This window comes from Thunnus albacares, chromosome 19 (assembly GCF_914725855.1).
Source record: "Thunnus albacares chromosome 19, fThuAlb1.1, whole genome shotgun sequence".
In the NCBI taxonomy this organism is placed as follows: Eukaryota; Metazoa; Chordata; class Actinopteri; order Scombriformes; family Scombridae; genus Thunnus; species Thunnus albacares.
Window position 1 is genome coordinate 10,471,853 of NC_058124.1, and position 17,808 is coordinate 10,489,660.

Here is a 17,808-nt window from a genome sequence, read left to right on the forward strand (position 1 = left end):
TGAAAGAGGGATGATGAAGGATAGATGTGCTGGTAAACATCAATACTGCATTAGCCAGCATTACAAAGCCTTCAGCCATTAACACTGAGGAATGGTCACAGCCAGGCATAAAGTTCAACAGGGGTCACTACAATCACCGGCCGCCCCGCAACCATCTTTCTCCATGCTTCTCCATGTTTCTCTTTCACTCTGTTTTGGAAATGAATTCCATAAGTGGCGCTCTCATCCCTGTCTGTCCTATTTCCTCACTACATCTTACATAATCCCTTTTTCCTTTTTTTACTGTTTCCAGAGTTTTTTCACCTTCACCTCATCATGAGTCACTCTGGATAAAAGCAAGATTTGTTAGTATTCCTGCATGCTTATATAGGTCCGTCCTATTTAGGAGTCATTTTGCACTGCATCTTATATAAGGTAATGTTCTTGGGGCTTTCACCTGCTAATATTATCAAAAGTTCCTTTGTTTTCATGTTTGTGGACAAAGTAATGCTCCAAATATGGAACCGCAACACTAAACTTTTACATCAAGCAAAGCTGGTTGAACTGATTGGATGATCTACTCATGGATTTCACAAGTAACGATTCTGAAAGGAGATACTGACCTCTTTCTTCTCCTTCTTGTCCCAGACTGGGTTTGGACCCCAAACTACTGGCAAAGATCCTCAACATGTCCTCAGGCCGCTGCTGGTCCAGTGATTCGTACAATCCAGTCCCCGGAGTCATGGAGGGAGTCCCCTCTGCCAACAACTACCAGGGCGGATTTGGAACCACACTAATGGCAAAGGTACACTTTCTGTCTTTGTGTCACTTTTTTATCTTCATGGTTTTTATTATTAAGTTAACCAAGGTGAGAGTCCAAGGTGATTTCTTCAAATTGCTTGTTTTGTTGAGCCAACAGTCCAAAACCCAAAGGCATTCAATTTACAATGATATAAAACAAGGAAAAGCAGTAAAACCTCACATTTGAGAAGCTGCAACTAGCAAATGCATTTTTGCTTAATAAATTATTTAAATGATTATATGTCATAAGTGTCGACTAATTGTTTCACTACCAGTCTCTCTTTGCTTAGTCTTGTTGTTTTGTCAGTCTCTCAACCCTCTATGTGGCTTTGTGTCACATGTGACTTCTTTTGTGTCAGAATCACACTCCTGCCCTCATTTTTACCAGTCCATCTGTGACTTTTTGTGTTTCACAGATTTTATTGTCACTGCTGTAGCTCTTCTGTGTGGGTCAGTCTGTGTCTGTGGATTATTTCGTACATCTGGGTGTCTATTAATACACTTGCAACGTGTGCTCTGCATACATTAGCCTGAGTAGTTCTATCACACTTAAACTTAAGAAATCTGACAGAATTATAAGTACTCTCTTACAGCTACAACAGTCATTAGATTTTGTGTTAGTCCACCTATCTAACACCTGCCTCTTTCTCATTGTGTCTCTTTTTCTAGGATCTTGGTTTAGCCCAAAACACTGCCACCAACACTAAGACGCCCATCCCTCTGGGTTCCCTCGCCCACCAGATCTTCAGAGTCATGTGCTCCCGTGGCTACGCTAACAAGGACTTCTCATCCGTCTTCCAATTCCTACGCGAGGAGGAAGGACAGTGAATGGAGGGGGAGCGTAGTTGATTGTGATGTTACCATACACACACACACACACACACACACGCACCACAACCACACACCCCAGTGCCCCTTATCCCACTATGCTCAGGAGAGACTAAGGCCTTGCCCTCAGGCACAGATCTGTGGTCCAATTAACATACTGTATGTCGACACATGTCCCCTCATTGCATTAGCTGAATCATATTTTCCATTCATGACTCTCCTTCTGCATGGAGGAAATGCTAAAAATGACCTTAGATCAGTATCTAGAGACAAAGCCCTTCCTCTTTAGCAACTCTCTTCTCTATTTGGCCTGAGAAGCCCGAGTAGGGAAATCAGAGATAGGATGGGATGAGGTGCTGCAGGTTTACATATAACAATGCAAATATGTGTATTTTTTTTCAGAATGATTGAGAAGTAATAATTGCATGATTGTTAAAAGGTTAAGTATGTTTTTGTCGGGTTAGTGCTGTTTGCCTATTACTCAAATGTAATGAGGACAGTAAAAAAACCACACAAACTACAGTGAGAATTTACATACTGATGGAAATGTCATTGAAGAGACAGTGCAAGGGAGTGCAGAGTTTGGGTTGTCCTTTTCTAATGGAACAAAAAATCCCATATTCACAGCACTACATGTGAAGGCACCAAACTGCTGGCTCAAAGTTTACTTATTTTGTTACATTCATCTGTTTTTGGCAGGATCCACTCATTTACGTGTCACCCGAGTCTTCCAGCCATTTTAAATTTTTTCATTTGTTCATTTCAGTGTTCAATCATCTAGTTTTTTTTACCTTGTGAATACACTAGACTTTGTTTCCATTGGTACTACATTTAAGTCACTACTTACTGATTGGACTAGTTCTGCTCTGTTAAATACTGTGAGATATACCTGGTTATTTTTGCACTGTGTGCATCGCGGTGCGATGTGCTGGACCATTTTGATACAGTTACACAATCTATTTGAACTTACCTCTGCTCTGCTGTCTGCATCTGCTTATCGAGCCACTAGAGTATTATTTTGTGTCCAACATTGTTTAAATTTTATACTGTTCACTACAAAATGTTCTCGCTCTCTGGCACTTTCCGTTTTACTTTAATTAAAGTCTATCCTCACATATTGCTCCTCTCTGTCTGTCTGTCTCTCTACTTGTACGACATCTGTGTAAAGTGTCAGCGAGGAAAGGTTCCTCCCTGCTCTAAGCAAATGTACATAATGTATATTTCATATTGTTGTCTAGTATTGAAAAGGAATCTAAAAGAATTGTCTTTTTTTTTTTTTTTTTTTTAGTAAAAGTCATTAATAGTGTCTACAGCTTGTCTTTGCTCTGTGAAACAGATCCTCAGTCATTCTGTGGCCTAAAATAAAAGTTGTTCTGTGTATTTTGTATGTGTTTGTCTGGTTTGTGAAGAAAGTGTGTTGCAAATTAATGTATATAATATTCGTTAAAGATTAGTTTGATAAAGAGCTTTGGGAACAGTGGCTCAGTGGTCATCTTCCCTTACCTTAAGCATCTATAGTCCCTCTATACTTTAACATATACCATGTTACACATATTGCATGTCAATATTGTTTCCAGTAAAGGAAAAACAGTATACATCAATAACTCAATAATAGTAATAACTCAATATAGCTGATGTAGCCATATTTTATTGAAAACTAGCCCAGGTGATGATACACATGTTAATGCACCAACTATATTCACTCACTATGTCTCTAACATATTTTTGTATTGATTTTGTATAACAGTTACCAATCATCTGAAACATTTAGCAGCCTATTTCAAATTTACTTGTAAAATTAGCTTTCGAGCTACTTAAATTCCTAATGTTCTTACTTTTGAGATAATGCCAGTCAATGACTGTTACTAGACTTAGTGTATGTAGCAAAATGAACATTTGCTATGTATGTGCTTTTTACCTCCAACCTGGAAGAGGGAGCTCATGAGTTTTCCTCATCCAAATCAAGGGCCTAATATCTGCCATATGTTGAACAGATTGTAAAGTCCACAGAATTAAAGTGTTCTTGTTGGCCCATGTGAATTAACCTGACTTGATCACCTAACAGGTAAGGTGACCAACAGGACAATAACACAAAACACTGTAATTCTTGGGTTTTTTTTTTTGGTCAGTCACTAGTGGCATGGCTCTAGGCATGGCAGCATTGGTCATTTGGTTCACCACTTTGGTCCACACTAAAATATGTCAACAACTATTTCCATGGTCCCCAGAGGATGAATCCTATGACTTTGGTGATCTCTGACTTCTAGCACCACCATGAGGTTCACATTTGTGGTTTTGAGTGAAATATCTCAACAACTATTTGATGAACTGCCATGAAATATGTTCTACTCAGTATGAATTGTAATGACTTTGGTTATCTCATATTTTCATCTTGTGCCACCATCAGGACAAAATTCCTTTGTCCAATACTTTGATTTACGACTAAATCCCCACAAAACTAATATCATTCCCATTGGCCTCAGCTGTATACTGTGTTTAGTGCTAATTAACAAATGCTAGCATGCTAACGCACTAAATAAAGATGGTGAACATGGTAAACATTATACCTGCTGAATGTCAGCATGTTAGCATGCTGAAGCTATTATTTAGCTCAGTACAGTCTTGCAGAACCAATAACATGGCAACAGACTCTTACTTGTGTGATTCTTGCCATGTGAACACCAAGATGTTCTGGTTCCCTGTTTTTAAGACTATTCGGAGCCATCTTATGCAGCTTAAACTTTGCAAATCAGCCCATGATCCAGCCATCGTGCCTTTCAGTGGGCTGTTATTCCATTGTTTCTCAAAAGCTCTTCAGCAGGCACTCATATAACGCCTAACGTCAGTCAGGGAGAAATAGCACTAATCTCAGAATGATGCCCTTATTTCCATCATTACAATGAAATGGGAGGAAAAAAAACAAATGCGGTTTTGTTTAATTTTACTCTTTTTTTTCTGAGGGCTGGCTTTTCTCTGCGACATTTTATGGAGCTGCTGTCGTCTAAGTGGCAGCCACAGTTGTATCAGACTGTGGTGAGCCATTGGTGGCAAGAGTTGTGTAGTGGGCTTGTGACTCACTCTGTTATTGTTCTTTGGGAAGTATGCACTTGCCTTGGCTCTGCGCTTTGAAAATCTTCATCTGACTGTAAAAGAGAGGAATTACTTCTAGGTTGAGATTGAGAAGCTATTTATACAGTATCACATATCTCTTCCTATGAAAAAGCTGAGGTAACTTGTCAAGCAGGATTTGGCATCTTTTAACCGCTAACACCATCTCGGCCTTTGCAGACAATAGTCTCTGGTCTTCCTGAGGTCTCCCTAAAGAAGAACTACGCCTCTGGACTGGTCTGCTGAATTAGGCAGCGTAGCTGATTCATATTTGGGTGTTTTAATTTGCCTGTGTTTTATAGCAGGCTGCTGAGCCTGCGGTTTCCTCATTAAAGGACACATGAAAGCAGGCTGTAAAGGAGCCGCGGTGAGACCGGCCTGCGCTGACGTCTGAAGGGGATGCGAGCGACCGAGGGACCGACAGAGTCCCGAGCCAGCCGGTCTGAACTGGAGGGCCTCACCCTGTCAGCCAGGCAGCCAGTGGTGGGACACCAGACACACCACACTGTATTGTGTCCACACTGGGCTAAAACACAGTCTGATGTGTCACTAAGAGTTCACCCTCTGATGCTTGTTTGCATTGTGTGATTTGATCAACAACCTTGTCTTACAATACTGAGCTGAGAAAAATACTATTTTTTTCTTCATGCATCCTGCAACCTGCCCATGATCACTTTTACTAGTAACGGGGAACCTGAAGAATCCTGAGCTAAACTAGTTTTGAATTTGAATTTGTGTACATTATTCGCAGATGATCAAAATTTACATCTATTTCTGCTGGTGTGTTTTCAGACTTTGAAGTTAATTGCCCACCTGGTAAACCCCCCTCCCTGCCATTTAGAGAATAAAACAGCCTCGGCATAGAGAGTTGCTGCTGTGATAAATACCTGAGGCAACTGCGTTCATTATTTCCCCATTATAACTGCTGGTGGATCCTCTCAGCTGTTTAACGACTCGCTCTTTAAGGAAGTGAGAGCAGTGGGGTCACGGCGCAGGGAGGGGGGTGAGGCTCCTCTAAGCACCCCGTGATTCATATCAAACACACGTTAAGTGGCATGTGGCTAAATTAGTGGCTGGAATCTAGCAGGTATAATAGCTCGCCCAGCGGTGCGTAACGAGCCCATGTCTCACTGTGTAGCATTATGGCCTTGATATCTTTTCCATGAACCCACCAATAATAGTCCAGATCCACACCCACAGCGTCTGCACATCAGCACAACACCCACACATGTCTTCTTCCTGTTTTGTAGACAACATTCCCCCATCCTGAGTCATTGACTCCGCTTAGGTTCATTAGTGAGGATAATTCCATTGCAGACAGCGGGTCAGCACATAACATGTCACAACGACAGCGAGGCACATAACAGCAGCTAATTATAACTATGAAGTCCTCATTAGAAAATCTAGGGGCTGCAGTTGTGGAGCATTGACCCACTACCTGGTTAAGAGGTTGCGTCTCAACAATATGAGTAAATATCTGAGGGAGAGGGGAACCTGCTTGTCTTGTCATGCTGTCATCTTGTTTTCACTCACTTTCACCCACTTTACGTGCCTTTTTAACCTCTTCACCTCTGTTACTACCTCTAGGAAGCTATACATAATGGTGTTGGAGGGGATGTAAATATTTTAATCAACACATCCCCTGATTTCAATTATGTTAACACACCTCTATGTTCCAACATGATACTGATACCGTCATACTTTCTTTTCCTGCACTGGCTTTCTATTTCTACCCTTTCCTCCCCTTCTACAGTAAACTTCCTTCCTCGCATTACCCCCCACACACCCTCTGTCACCTGTGAGTAACGACAACACACACTCTCTATTCATCACACGCTGCTGCACATGCTCAGTAGCTCTTCATTATATTAATTACTCTCATTGGAAGAATGATCATCAGCCCCGTCAGAATCTATCACCGCCCGGTTCCCACAGAGACCCAGGCCCGGTAAATAATCACCGGTGTCGGTAACAGGGCCCCGGCCCCACCATTCCTGTCGGACCCACCAGGGTGGGCCCTAAATACCCAGGGGGGTGCAGCGCCTGCTCAGCCACATTCATCTCTGCCACCAGCTGGTGGAGAAGGTAGCTGGAAGGCCTGATCCAGAGGCTGCCGGTGCTGTTTCAGACCTGTAATGGGTGAGAGTGGGTGAGAACAGAGTAAAGGCAGCCTGATTGTAGCTCAGCACCCAGAGGGGAATAACACATTCTGTTTTACAACTTCTGGAAAACTGTATAAAGATCTGTGTGTGGTAATAATGGTTTCAAATGAAAAATGAAATCTTGAGTCTGTAAGAAATCAAGTGACAGATCATGGGGGAGACCACAGGCTCTAGTTCACACCAAGCATGCTTTTGTAGTTCATCAAACTTTGGAGTGTTAACTCCTTGATTTCAGTTTTTTGGACAGGTGAAAACAATGCCACTGAAATTCAGGTGCACACTAAATGCAGTAAGACCATCTGGTATTATGGAGCAGTTTCCATGACAGTCTACAACAACAGCTCTGTGAGGCTATGCTTAGGCACAACAATGCTATGAGCTAAATACAAAGGGCAAGAATCAACAACGACAATGCTAACATGCTAAGCAGGTACAATGTTTACCATGTTCACCATGTTAGTTGAGCATCTTAGCATGCTAACATTTGCTAATTGGCACTAAACACAAAGAAAAACTGAGGCTGATGGGAATGTTTAACAGGTATTTGGTCATAAACCAAAGTATTATGGTGCCAGATGGAAATTTAAGGGATCACCACAGTTATTACAAATCATCCCGAGGGGAACATGAAATAATGGAAATGATTAAATAATGGTCAAGACATTTAACTCAAAACCACAAATGTGAACCTCATGGTGGCACAAGAAGAAACTCCAGGGGATTACCAAAGTTATTAGGATTCATCCTCTGGACACCATGGACATCTGTACCAAACTACATGGAAACCCATCCAATATTTGTTGAGACATTACAGTGTGGAACAAAGTGGTAGGCTGACAGACCAGACGACACTGCCATCCCTGTGGCCATGTTTTTTAGGAGTGAGAACACTCTAATCGGAACCACTTATTGATTTAGGTGGTCATCTGATAACTTACAGTAACTCTACAGTGACTGTAAAGTGAAATGAAACAAACTGAATTAAGGTTTAACCACAATCTTGATTGATTTTCAGCCATATTATCATCTTTCATGTATTTATACAGTAACTGTTACATCCAATGAAACAAAATGAAATTATATTACTTCAAAGAGTGAAGACGATTCAGTTGTACTTGGCTAAAGGGACTGGCATAATTTTTTCTGACACCAAAATCTTAAATGGCAGGTTACCTGAACACTGTAGGCCCATGTGTGTTCTGTTTTAAATCTATAGATTGTAACTAGGCAAGGTTAACCAAAACAAATCAAATACAGCAATTACATCTAGGTAAAACTTCTGCACCAGGGCTTAACAGCAAATAAACAATAGGTGGGATCATCCTAGGAGTCTAAAAAGGTATTAGAGCCAACAGATGTAGAGTACAGGTTTACACCACTTTCCTTTCACATTTTAATTAAGAATTGAAAAACTTTATGAAATACAGTTCAGAACTGAAGAACCATCTGAAATGCTGATAAAAAATTTTCAGGTCTAAGTATACCAAACTCCAGCCTGTACGATTTCGTTGTCCTGAGCATAGCAACTCTGTGATGGCCTCATCTTGCTCTGCTTTAAGCTCTCTTCATGGCCAATTGACCTGATACCTCATTCTCATCTCTTGCTAATTGAACAGAGAAGGAACAAGAGAGAGGGAGAGATAGAGGCAGAGTAGAGAAAATGAGGGGGGAAAGAGTGATGTGATAGAGGACGAGTGAGAGGAGAGAAGCGAGGGGTGGTGTAGCATGCAAGACCTCATTGATTAGGTGGTGAGCGGTGCAATGTTTCTCTCCTGACGCTTACACGCATTAAAGCTACATAAACACCCATAATTGGTTCGTTTAGGGTAGAGTGGAGGGAAAGAGCACATACACTCACAGACACACACACACACACACTGCCATCATTGTTTGTATGTGTGTGAGGAATACAGAAAGAGAAGAGGAGCAAAATTAAATGCTGATAAAAAGCATTTCAAGTGGTTTGCTTGCAAAGTGGTCGGTGTGGGTGGATAGATGCCTGTGAATGTGTGTGTGTGTGTGTGTATGTGTGTCTCATAATGTCCCAGTGCTGTACTAAGCAGGAATGATAAAACCCATCCTCAGAGACTTGGGATGACAATAACACTCACTTCAGGGAGAGGAAGAAATGGGAGGGATGCTGCTGACTGTGACAAATTAGCTCTCAAATATCGAGGTAGCCGATTGGCTGTGAGCGTCAGGAGGGAGAGATACGTTTGGCTGGCTGAGGTGATGGATAGTTATTATGCTATTCTAATAAAAGAACATGCAACTTTGGGGCTTTTCAGCTCAATGATAGTTGGGGAGGGCTGTTCAGCACTGTCATATGGGATGCTGCAAAGTGTGTGCGCGCTCATCTTTGCATTTCTGCACTTGTACTGCAACATGAAAGACAACTGTGGCAAACCAAAAAGACACACATGTGTAAATAAGACAGCTGTTGGCTCGGCGTTGTGCCGCACTGACCTCACTGAGCCCATCTCAGTTCTTGTGTATAAGGATGACAGTGTGTGTGTGAGAGGCAATATTCAGGGTGTTCCCTGCGTCCCGTAGCACCACATCCATCAGGTCATAAGACCCCTTGACAGGGTCTAACTGGCACCCCACCTCCTGCCCCACCCCGGAGGGCCGTGTCAGTGGCTGAATGGAGTGCTCCCTGGACGTGGAATGATGGGATTCCTCGGTCTTGGCTGTCATCTTTAATCCAACACTCTCACCCACACAGCTGAATCTTCATCTCTCTGTCTCATGCTGTGCACCACATGCACACACACTCTCTCATACACACACACTCACACTCAGTGAACTCTCACATTTTGGGCCACAAATAAATTTGCATTCTCTGCCAATTCAGATGCTGTATCAACATCGCTGAATCTACATATCGTTGACGTGTCCGGGTGCTAAGTCACCATTATGTCTCTCTCTCCAAATCACACACACACACACACACACACACACACTCGGACAGGCAGGTCACAGTGGCCCCAGAGCACTGGACTGTGCTAAGCAGGTAAATATAGCGAGGACAGGCTTTATTAGAATAGAAAAAGCTCTGTTACTGTCAGGGGTAAGCATGACCGATTGGGATGGATCTTTACCTCCAGGCCCTGCGCCCCACAGTCGTCCTCAGCTATTCCGAGAAGCCTCCACACCTCAGGGTTGTGTCTTTTCTGTGCTATTCCGAAAGAACAAGCTTCTCATAGACATGTTCTCATGTCCATTTGAATGATTTCATTTTAATGGTTTTATTTAATATCACAGTTTAAATAAGGAACCTGGGGTGTGATTTGTGTACAGGAGCGTTTGTGTACACCTTCTGCAATTTACTACTAATGTTCTTGGTCTATAAAAAGGGAGAAGGTGTGTGTATGTCATGTCTTCCTAATGTAACTGCCCAGCAGATTACCGCCTTATTGCCTCCAAATCAATACCCTCGAGTGGGTGAAAAATAAGGTGCATGCTTCCATCTCAAGTCACCTCAGCATCTGTCACACATAGCTACTCATACACAGCTTCAATATGTGCAGTTTCACATGCACGTTCATTATGATGTTGAACATAAAAAGATTATTGGCAAATGGAGAGACAAAGAGTGGAAACAGAGAGATGATGAGAGAGATGTGGAGCCCAGGTTGTGTAAGATCTCTGGCCTTGTCACCACCACAGAGCCTACACAAGAAACCATCCATTCTTGATCCTCTAAAGCTCATTGATCCTATCAACATCTAGACAGAATAAGGACCTCCCCACCTCCCCCTCACATCACCCGACACTCACTCTATAACTGAGATCAATATTGATTATCATCTTTAAACTGCATGTCTTTGACCATGTGCTTCTGGAGCTCCTATACACTAAAAAGGTGCTGTGGAAGATATTTGAATAAACAATAAAAACGGCTGTGATGAGTGTTATTTTTTGGTTTTATCAATTTGGGGTTTTTGTAATTTAAAGGGAAAGTGGAAATGGAGCAGAGGAGATGAAATGGAGAAAAAAGATGTTGGGGGGAGAGCCTGATATGGATATGAGAAGCAAATCCAGTCTTGAAAAATGAGGCCTGTATAGTGTGACATCACTGCGTTAGTATTTTCGCCAACAATTGCTCCGAAATTAGTCAGTAACAGAACGCTGCACACTTCAGGCTGTTATCAGCATCAATGTCCAGCTACTTTCTGTCCTTTATCTCACTCTCCCACCCCACACCTCCATCCCGTCAATCACGCCTCTCAGATAGCCCCATGATCGCAATCGACACTCAAATGATGGAAGTGAATAAAACTCATTACTGACAGTCAGCGTGAGTCATGGCCGGGCATTAAAAGTTGCGTCTGGCCCTCAGCCGTCCATCCCTCAGCCGTGCTTTATGATGGGAGACCTGGTCGGGTTCCCGTCGCCTTTCGGCGCCAATCTCCATCAATCCACAACTACAGAGCCCCCTCCCGCCACCCCTTGCTCACCCTCCCACCTCCTCCTCCTCCTCCTCCTCCTCATGCACCTTGTGTTGTCAGAAATCTAACCGTTGTTATCCTGGCGTGGCAGAGTTTTTAAGTTGTGGGGTTTGAGTGAGTAGTGTCACAAAGTCTTGGGTGTCTGGAGTTACAAATGTGGTTGTAGTAATAAAACAAATGAGCTTCTATTTTTTTTATTTTTAATTAAGCTCCCATTGCCACAGGAAAGTGTAACCACTCACACTGGTAGAGACAATGGATGGACAACAACTTCGCCTGCTTAACTCCTCTTCCATTAAGCCATTATCCTGCTTCTATACTCTCCACCTGACTATACTAACCACTGCCTAAACAAGTCTTTACCTAATGTAAACTAAGACAGACCAGTGACTCACCCACCATTTTAGACCTTTTCCTAACTGGTCCTGTCCTCATAAACCCAGTGCAGAGAGAGCAGTGTTTACAGAAAGACAGGAGCGGCTCACTTCTGATCTTCCTTGCGATATGGGGAAAGAAAAGAGAATGAGAGACAGAGAGAGACGGAGAGGAAAGGAGACGCCAGGGGTTACATGATTGCAGGACAAACTCATAAAAGTTCCATTAACCCGCGAGGAGTTAAAGAGGCCCTGTTTTCATCCAGCAGACAGCCGTCACAAACAGAGCATCACCATAAACCGTATCCTTCTCCCTTACCTCCATCTTCCTCTTGATCTGTAGAGCTCTCGCAACCACAATCTGTGTTTCGTTTTCCTTCCTTCCTTCCTCTTCTTTGCTGGTTTTTAATATTCGATAATTTGCTCTTTCCTATGTGCACAGCGGTCAGGCACAGATATACAAACACAGATCTATAAAACAAGGATTCCCTATTGTCTCTCCTCCTACACTCTTCTTCTCCCTTTGCCTCCCCCTACTCCTCCTCAGCTGACCTAAACAGGACTCCCTAGTTACGCCCTCTCCCCCTGTTAATCTGTGTTCCTGCTCCGTGAGTCACAACCTGTAGACGCCATAGGTTTATCATCTGTCAGCGTCAGTTTGTCTGTCTTATTAAACTGTCTCGCCGCCCATTCATGCCTGTTCACTTACTGCTTTTAAGTTCATCTAACTGCTTTAAAGAGAAATCTGTATCAAAATATACTTTTTCCCCTACACAATATGAGTGATTGTGTTGAGCTTTAACACATAAACAGAATAATTTAATTATCAAGCATGCATGCACACACAATGTGAGGATATTTTGTTGTCTTAAACGTGGTAATCTAAGATTGCGTCGCTATAATTTTGTTGCCATCTTTGGGCTTCACTATAAATCTAGTCTTTTCTTTGTGCTTTCAGTTGTGCTATCACTTTTTACGTATGCTAACTAAGCACTTCTTCCTTGATTGATTCCAAGCAAACCACTGTGTGCTGCCAGAAACAAAATGCATCACTTTCTGTTCACCAGAGGAGACGCCTAACACTGACCTAGCATTTTATAAACAAGCTGCAAATGTTCCGGTTCTCCTGAACAGGGTGATATAAGCAGTGATTACTACAAGTAATAAGAGCTAAATGGTTTCTATCAAAAATGTCAAACCCTTTCATCTAAAATAAGAACTTTTTTGTAATCTCCTAAATATGTTGAATTAAAAGCTGGACAATTATTATGCAATCGCAATTTTTAATTTTTTTTTTATAGTTAAACTTTATCCACTCAGGTTTCTCTGATACATCAAAATCTCTTTTGCAAGTCAACAAATTACATTCCCCTCCTTGTGAGACTATCTCTACACTGCAGCAAGAAAGCACAAAGGAATTTCTTACTTAACTTTGGAAGACACTTTATTTGACTAATATTGTGACTGCTGAAGCCTCATATTAGCTTCAGCTAAACTGTGGATTTTATCCTCCATTTCACATTGGAATTGTGACAGGAAGGGATCTTTTCACAGAACCGCAAATAAGTAGCGGCCAAAGACTCTTTCAATGCACTGGTAGGAAACTTTTAAAACTTTAATGGACACTTTAATCCAACATTTAAAATTTTTTCCTGTGACGTCATCCTCTGAAATAATCCTGATGAGCTTGTTTGTGGAGATATTTTGAGTTAACACTGAAACACACACACACACACACACCTGACCCCACCTCTACCTTGTCAGTCACCACAGTTTTATAGTTCTTGGGGAGGTCTGCTCCCAGCCAAACAGTGCGAGTGTTCTTTCAAACCATCCATTAAGGCACTAAGCACAGGCTCTTAGCTCCTCTTCTGATGCCTTCACTATCTGGTACCACTATCTCCTCTGCTGCTTTTCCCATGGTGTAACCTTACCTCCCCAACTTAGCCTGACTCTGCACACACACACACACACACACACACATGCCCACAGTGATACACAATATGCCATTCCTGACCTGCATGATAGGAACTTGTATCAAAATGCGCAGTAGTATGAGCTGCTCCTGTGGGAATTTCTTTCCAGATAAACATTTGGGTTCATCCCTGTTGCTTCACTCCATATCTTTATTATGAGGTCACAAGCCCCGACCCTCAGTTAAGCTAAGAGTATTTTCCCAACATAAGCTTTTCAAGTTCAGTCAACGGAGTTAATATCACAAAACCACAACCATTGATCAGCAGCAGTCAGAGGTCAGCAGGACAACTCTTCACACTGCACTTCACGGTGCAGGTTGGGGGATGGAGAGAGTTGGAGTCAGAAGGGCAGGGGGTTTGGAGATGGAGGAGCGGAAAGAAGGGGAAGCCCAGACACCCCTGTCTCCTAGGAGAGGACCAGCGAGTGGGTGCGGCGGTCACGGGACGGAGGCATAATGAGGATACATCACTGCGGCAAGGAGGTACTCTATCACAGGCATATGCAGACACACACACACACACACCAACAGGCCGGTACAAGCAGACACACTTACAGTACTGTATGTGCAGCTACATGCAGCTATATAGGCACCAAGGGCCCAAACAGACATCAAACGTCTCAGCTAATCATAGCAGAAGACGTCAAATAAACTGGTTGTTGCCCAGCACCACTGTAAAAGACAACATTCTGCATTCTGAGTGATGCAAGTCCAGTGAGACTGTGGGAACAGGCTTTTTCTTATTCTCTGCTGTGGAGTCTGTTTGATGACTCTCTGGGAAAAAAGGGGCACAACTTTTCCTGTCGCCTTCAGCCACCACTGTTGCCGAGCATTAAAGCGGCCTGCGTGCAGTAAAGTAAAATGAGGTGTGGAGAGAATTGGACTGATCTGCAAAGCCATTGGCTGCCGAGAGGGTCGTAAAATAATAACACTCCATCGTAAAACAAAGTGCTTATTAAATCATTTTAAACAATATCGCACAATGCTGTGTGCTCCGTTATCGGCTCCACAAAACCAAAAGATCTCATGGGGAAAGCAGCTGAACAATCAAATGAAATTTAAGAAGTTGATCATCATCACAACGCTGAGTAAGACTTTTGGGAGACCTTGGCGGCTGAGCTCCTACCAGAACCATCAATAAAGTGACACTTGACCATTATGTGGCCATTATGTGGACTTTAAGTGACAATTGCACATCAGAGGGAGACGAGGAGTACAGCCTTTCCTATATTTCTAAACTGAGCTTGTGGTTGGTTTTTTTTTTTCCATGTGGTGTTAAGAGGTGCACCCACACACACAAAAAACAAGCCCATTCAAATGTACACACAGTGTGTAGATTACTGGTATATCATTGGATTTTCAGCCTGAATGATGCGTATAGTCTTTTGGGCATAGACATTCAAAAACACACATGTCCTGACTCCTTTTCTGCAGTCACTCTCTCACCCTTGGATGCTGGTGAAATAAAAACACTTGCTGCACAGGAGGGTCCACATAGATTTGTTTACTTAGTACAAATAATGAGAGGGTGTAGAGTCATTGGGCTCAAAGAGAAAACATGAGCTGCACTGTGGTCAGAAGAGCAACATTATCGACTACGAAAGTTGCACTTATTGCAAGTCATGCAGCTACAGTGCTGTGTACTTATCATGATGACAGAGCATCCACACTGAAATCTTTTAAGGAGAACTGCATTTCCTGCTTCTTTGGCCATGGCACTCATTAATTTCTTGCACACCTTTTTTACACCTTTCATTCATTGTGCCCTTCCAATTGAAAGACTTGTATTTTGATAAAGACCATTCATGGATTATATAGTGTTTGTTACCTGAATATCTAAGGATACTCAGGATACTATAAATTGAAACATTTCTTGAAACTGAACTGACTCAAATTTTAGCTGCGAGTATCAATTAACTTCCAGAAAGGGACAAGACGTTCACTAGACTCTAGATTACTGGAGTACTTTTGGTTTCCCAGAAATGGCAATTAAAGGGAGAAAGTGTCAACAGTGATGATAGTGTGTTGGATTTGGGTGCAGCTTTTGTGCTCATTACTCCAAAAAGTTGGTGTCCCTTTAAATATTCTTAAATCACTCCCTGTCCTGATGTTTCCTGTCTGTCCAATAAAGATAAAATAGCAAAATCTTACTTTAGAAATAAAACTTTGCCTATTTGTACCAAACAATTCCAGCGATCTGTCATGTATTACACTATTCATTTTCCATTTCAATACCAAAATTGGTAGTTGCATCCTGTTATATTCAGAAATAAGCATAATCCATTTGCCTCACCTGTACATTTCAGTGGGAATGATCACAGAAATGGACAGCATCAGTGTCAAATCATCTTGTCCTTTTCAGTCAAGGCAGAGGGGATGCTTCCACCGGGAAAAAGGAATTTATTTTTGTGGCCCAGTAAGGTAAGGCTACTACATGTAGTATCTGCAAACTGAAATATGGAAAGGAGAAATTTGTGAAAATAATTAAAAATTAGAAAAATTGGCTACATTTTACTAGCTTACAGACTCACTCCTTGAATCCAAATTTTGCTCACAGGTCTCAATCATAAGTGCACAATGCTTACAGCTAAGAACACATGGAGCATCATAGACACACAAGTTGACTGTTATCAAGCTACTGAATAGGCGTTAACATGACACATAGAGGTGTTGACTCCCCTTCATCTGCTCCACAGATTTACACCCACTGGTGTAACGATGAACCCATAAGCAAAATTCCACATTATGCAATTAAACACTGAAATGAGGAACTGAGGAAGTCCAATACTGGTGAACTTCCGTAATATTCAAGGCTTATACCATCTATCCCAATCTGAGTTTAATCCAGGTCAAAGAAATCTAATGATGACAAAGAGGATAAAAGTGTGGAGAGATCAAAACCAAGATCTTAATAAGGTTCCCCTAGGAGACTGTTTTGGTTCACCTCTCATCACCCAACAGCTTTTTTATAATAGATGACACTAACCAACCCTGTCTATGACCTAAACCTTTGATTTCAATATAATCAATGGACAATCAAACTGCTTTCTATGACATATTCACCATTTTGTCTTTGTTATCTGTGCAAAGCCTTGTCAGCATGGCCCTTAGCCTCAGAAAGGGATATTTTCCTGTTTAATTTGCATCAGAAATCTTCTTCTACACAGTATTCTTGCTTCATGATGTCATGATACACCCTTTCAGTGCTATATGGACACTGACATCTTTGTTCTGCAGCTGCTTTAACAAACTAAAGGTCATAATTATAAACACAGAAGATGGGAATCAGAAGTAGTCGCCCGTATGAAGCTATATTATTGCTGAGAAGCAGAGGGAGAATGAAAGGAGATTGAGATGCTCGACTCATGTAACAGCTCTTTGAAAAATCTTTAAATATTAGAAATTCACGTGTAGGGTCAAGGTGCAGCATCTCAGGAAAATCTAAACCATCCATCCACCTTGTCCTGTATTACTAACAGTAACAGATAAAGATTTATAATCATTATCTTAAACATGGGTCAAAATCATTATCCTTCTTGTCAGTGCAGACAAATGATTACATGCAAACGACAACAATGATGCACTACCAAACATGTTTTAAATATGCATGTTTTTGAAGGAAAGAGCTTGCTAAAGGGTTTTTCCCCCTATACCTTTGAGAATATAATATATATACATTGCTGTTCCCAACCTTTAGTATCTGTCACAGTATCCTCTACTTATTGACACAGAACACTGATATTCATATGACAATAAATATTATTAGTGATGAGGTCTAAGTGGTGGTGCATGGTCTGGACTGGCATCATATCTTTATGAGCAAGACTTTTTTTTTTTGGCGATCAGGTAACTATCTTGAAAAACAGTGGGAAAATCTTAACACATGTATGTGGAATAAAACTACGACTCCACGGCCATTTTACACATTCATGTTGCACTGGTCGGAAGCAGATATTACCTAAAGAGAATACTCGGTGTCAACAAGCTTCACTGCTTTTGCATTTTTGTGTGTTGCTAACTTAAATTGTAGAAGAGGACAGTACGGTGATTATTCTTCACGCACCTTTTCAGCAGAGTGTGGAGAGCATGGCGTCGTGAACGCCCACACACCTGCTTAAAACCTCCAGGAG

At 41.8% G+C, this 17,808-nt stretch overlaps 1 protein-coding gene and 1 long non-coding RNA gene across 2 annotated transcripts in view; one reads left to right on the forward strand and one right to left on the reverse strand.

The window, feature by feature from the left end:
- The window catches only part of hibadha (3-hydroxyisobutyrate dehydrogenase a), a 23,767-nt gene extending 20,779 nt beyond the window's left edge, over window positions 1-2,988 (forward strand). The window contains exons 7-8 of the mRNA XM_044335832.1: window positions 628-784; window positions 1,450-2,988. Of these exons, the coding sequence (XP_044191767.1) occupies window positions 628-784; window positions 1,450-1,608 (316 nt within the window). The 3' untranslated portion in view covers window positions 1,609-2,988. The remainder of the gene's footprint in view (window positions 1-627; window positions 785-1,449) is intronic.
- The window catches only part of LOC122969834, a 22,108-nt gene extending 4,346 nt beyond the window's left edge, over window positions 1-17,762 (reverse strand). The window contains exons 1-2 of the long non-coding RNA XR_006399095.1: window positions 17,742-17,762; window positions 15,972-16,128 (exon numbers count right to left, since the gene is read on the reverse strand). This is a non-coding gene — a long non-coding RNA (uncharacterized LOC122969834). The remainder of the gene's footprint in view (window positions 1-15,971; window positions 16,129-17,741) is intronic.
- Window positions 17,763-17,808: the final 46 nt, after the last annotated feature.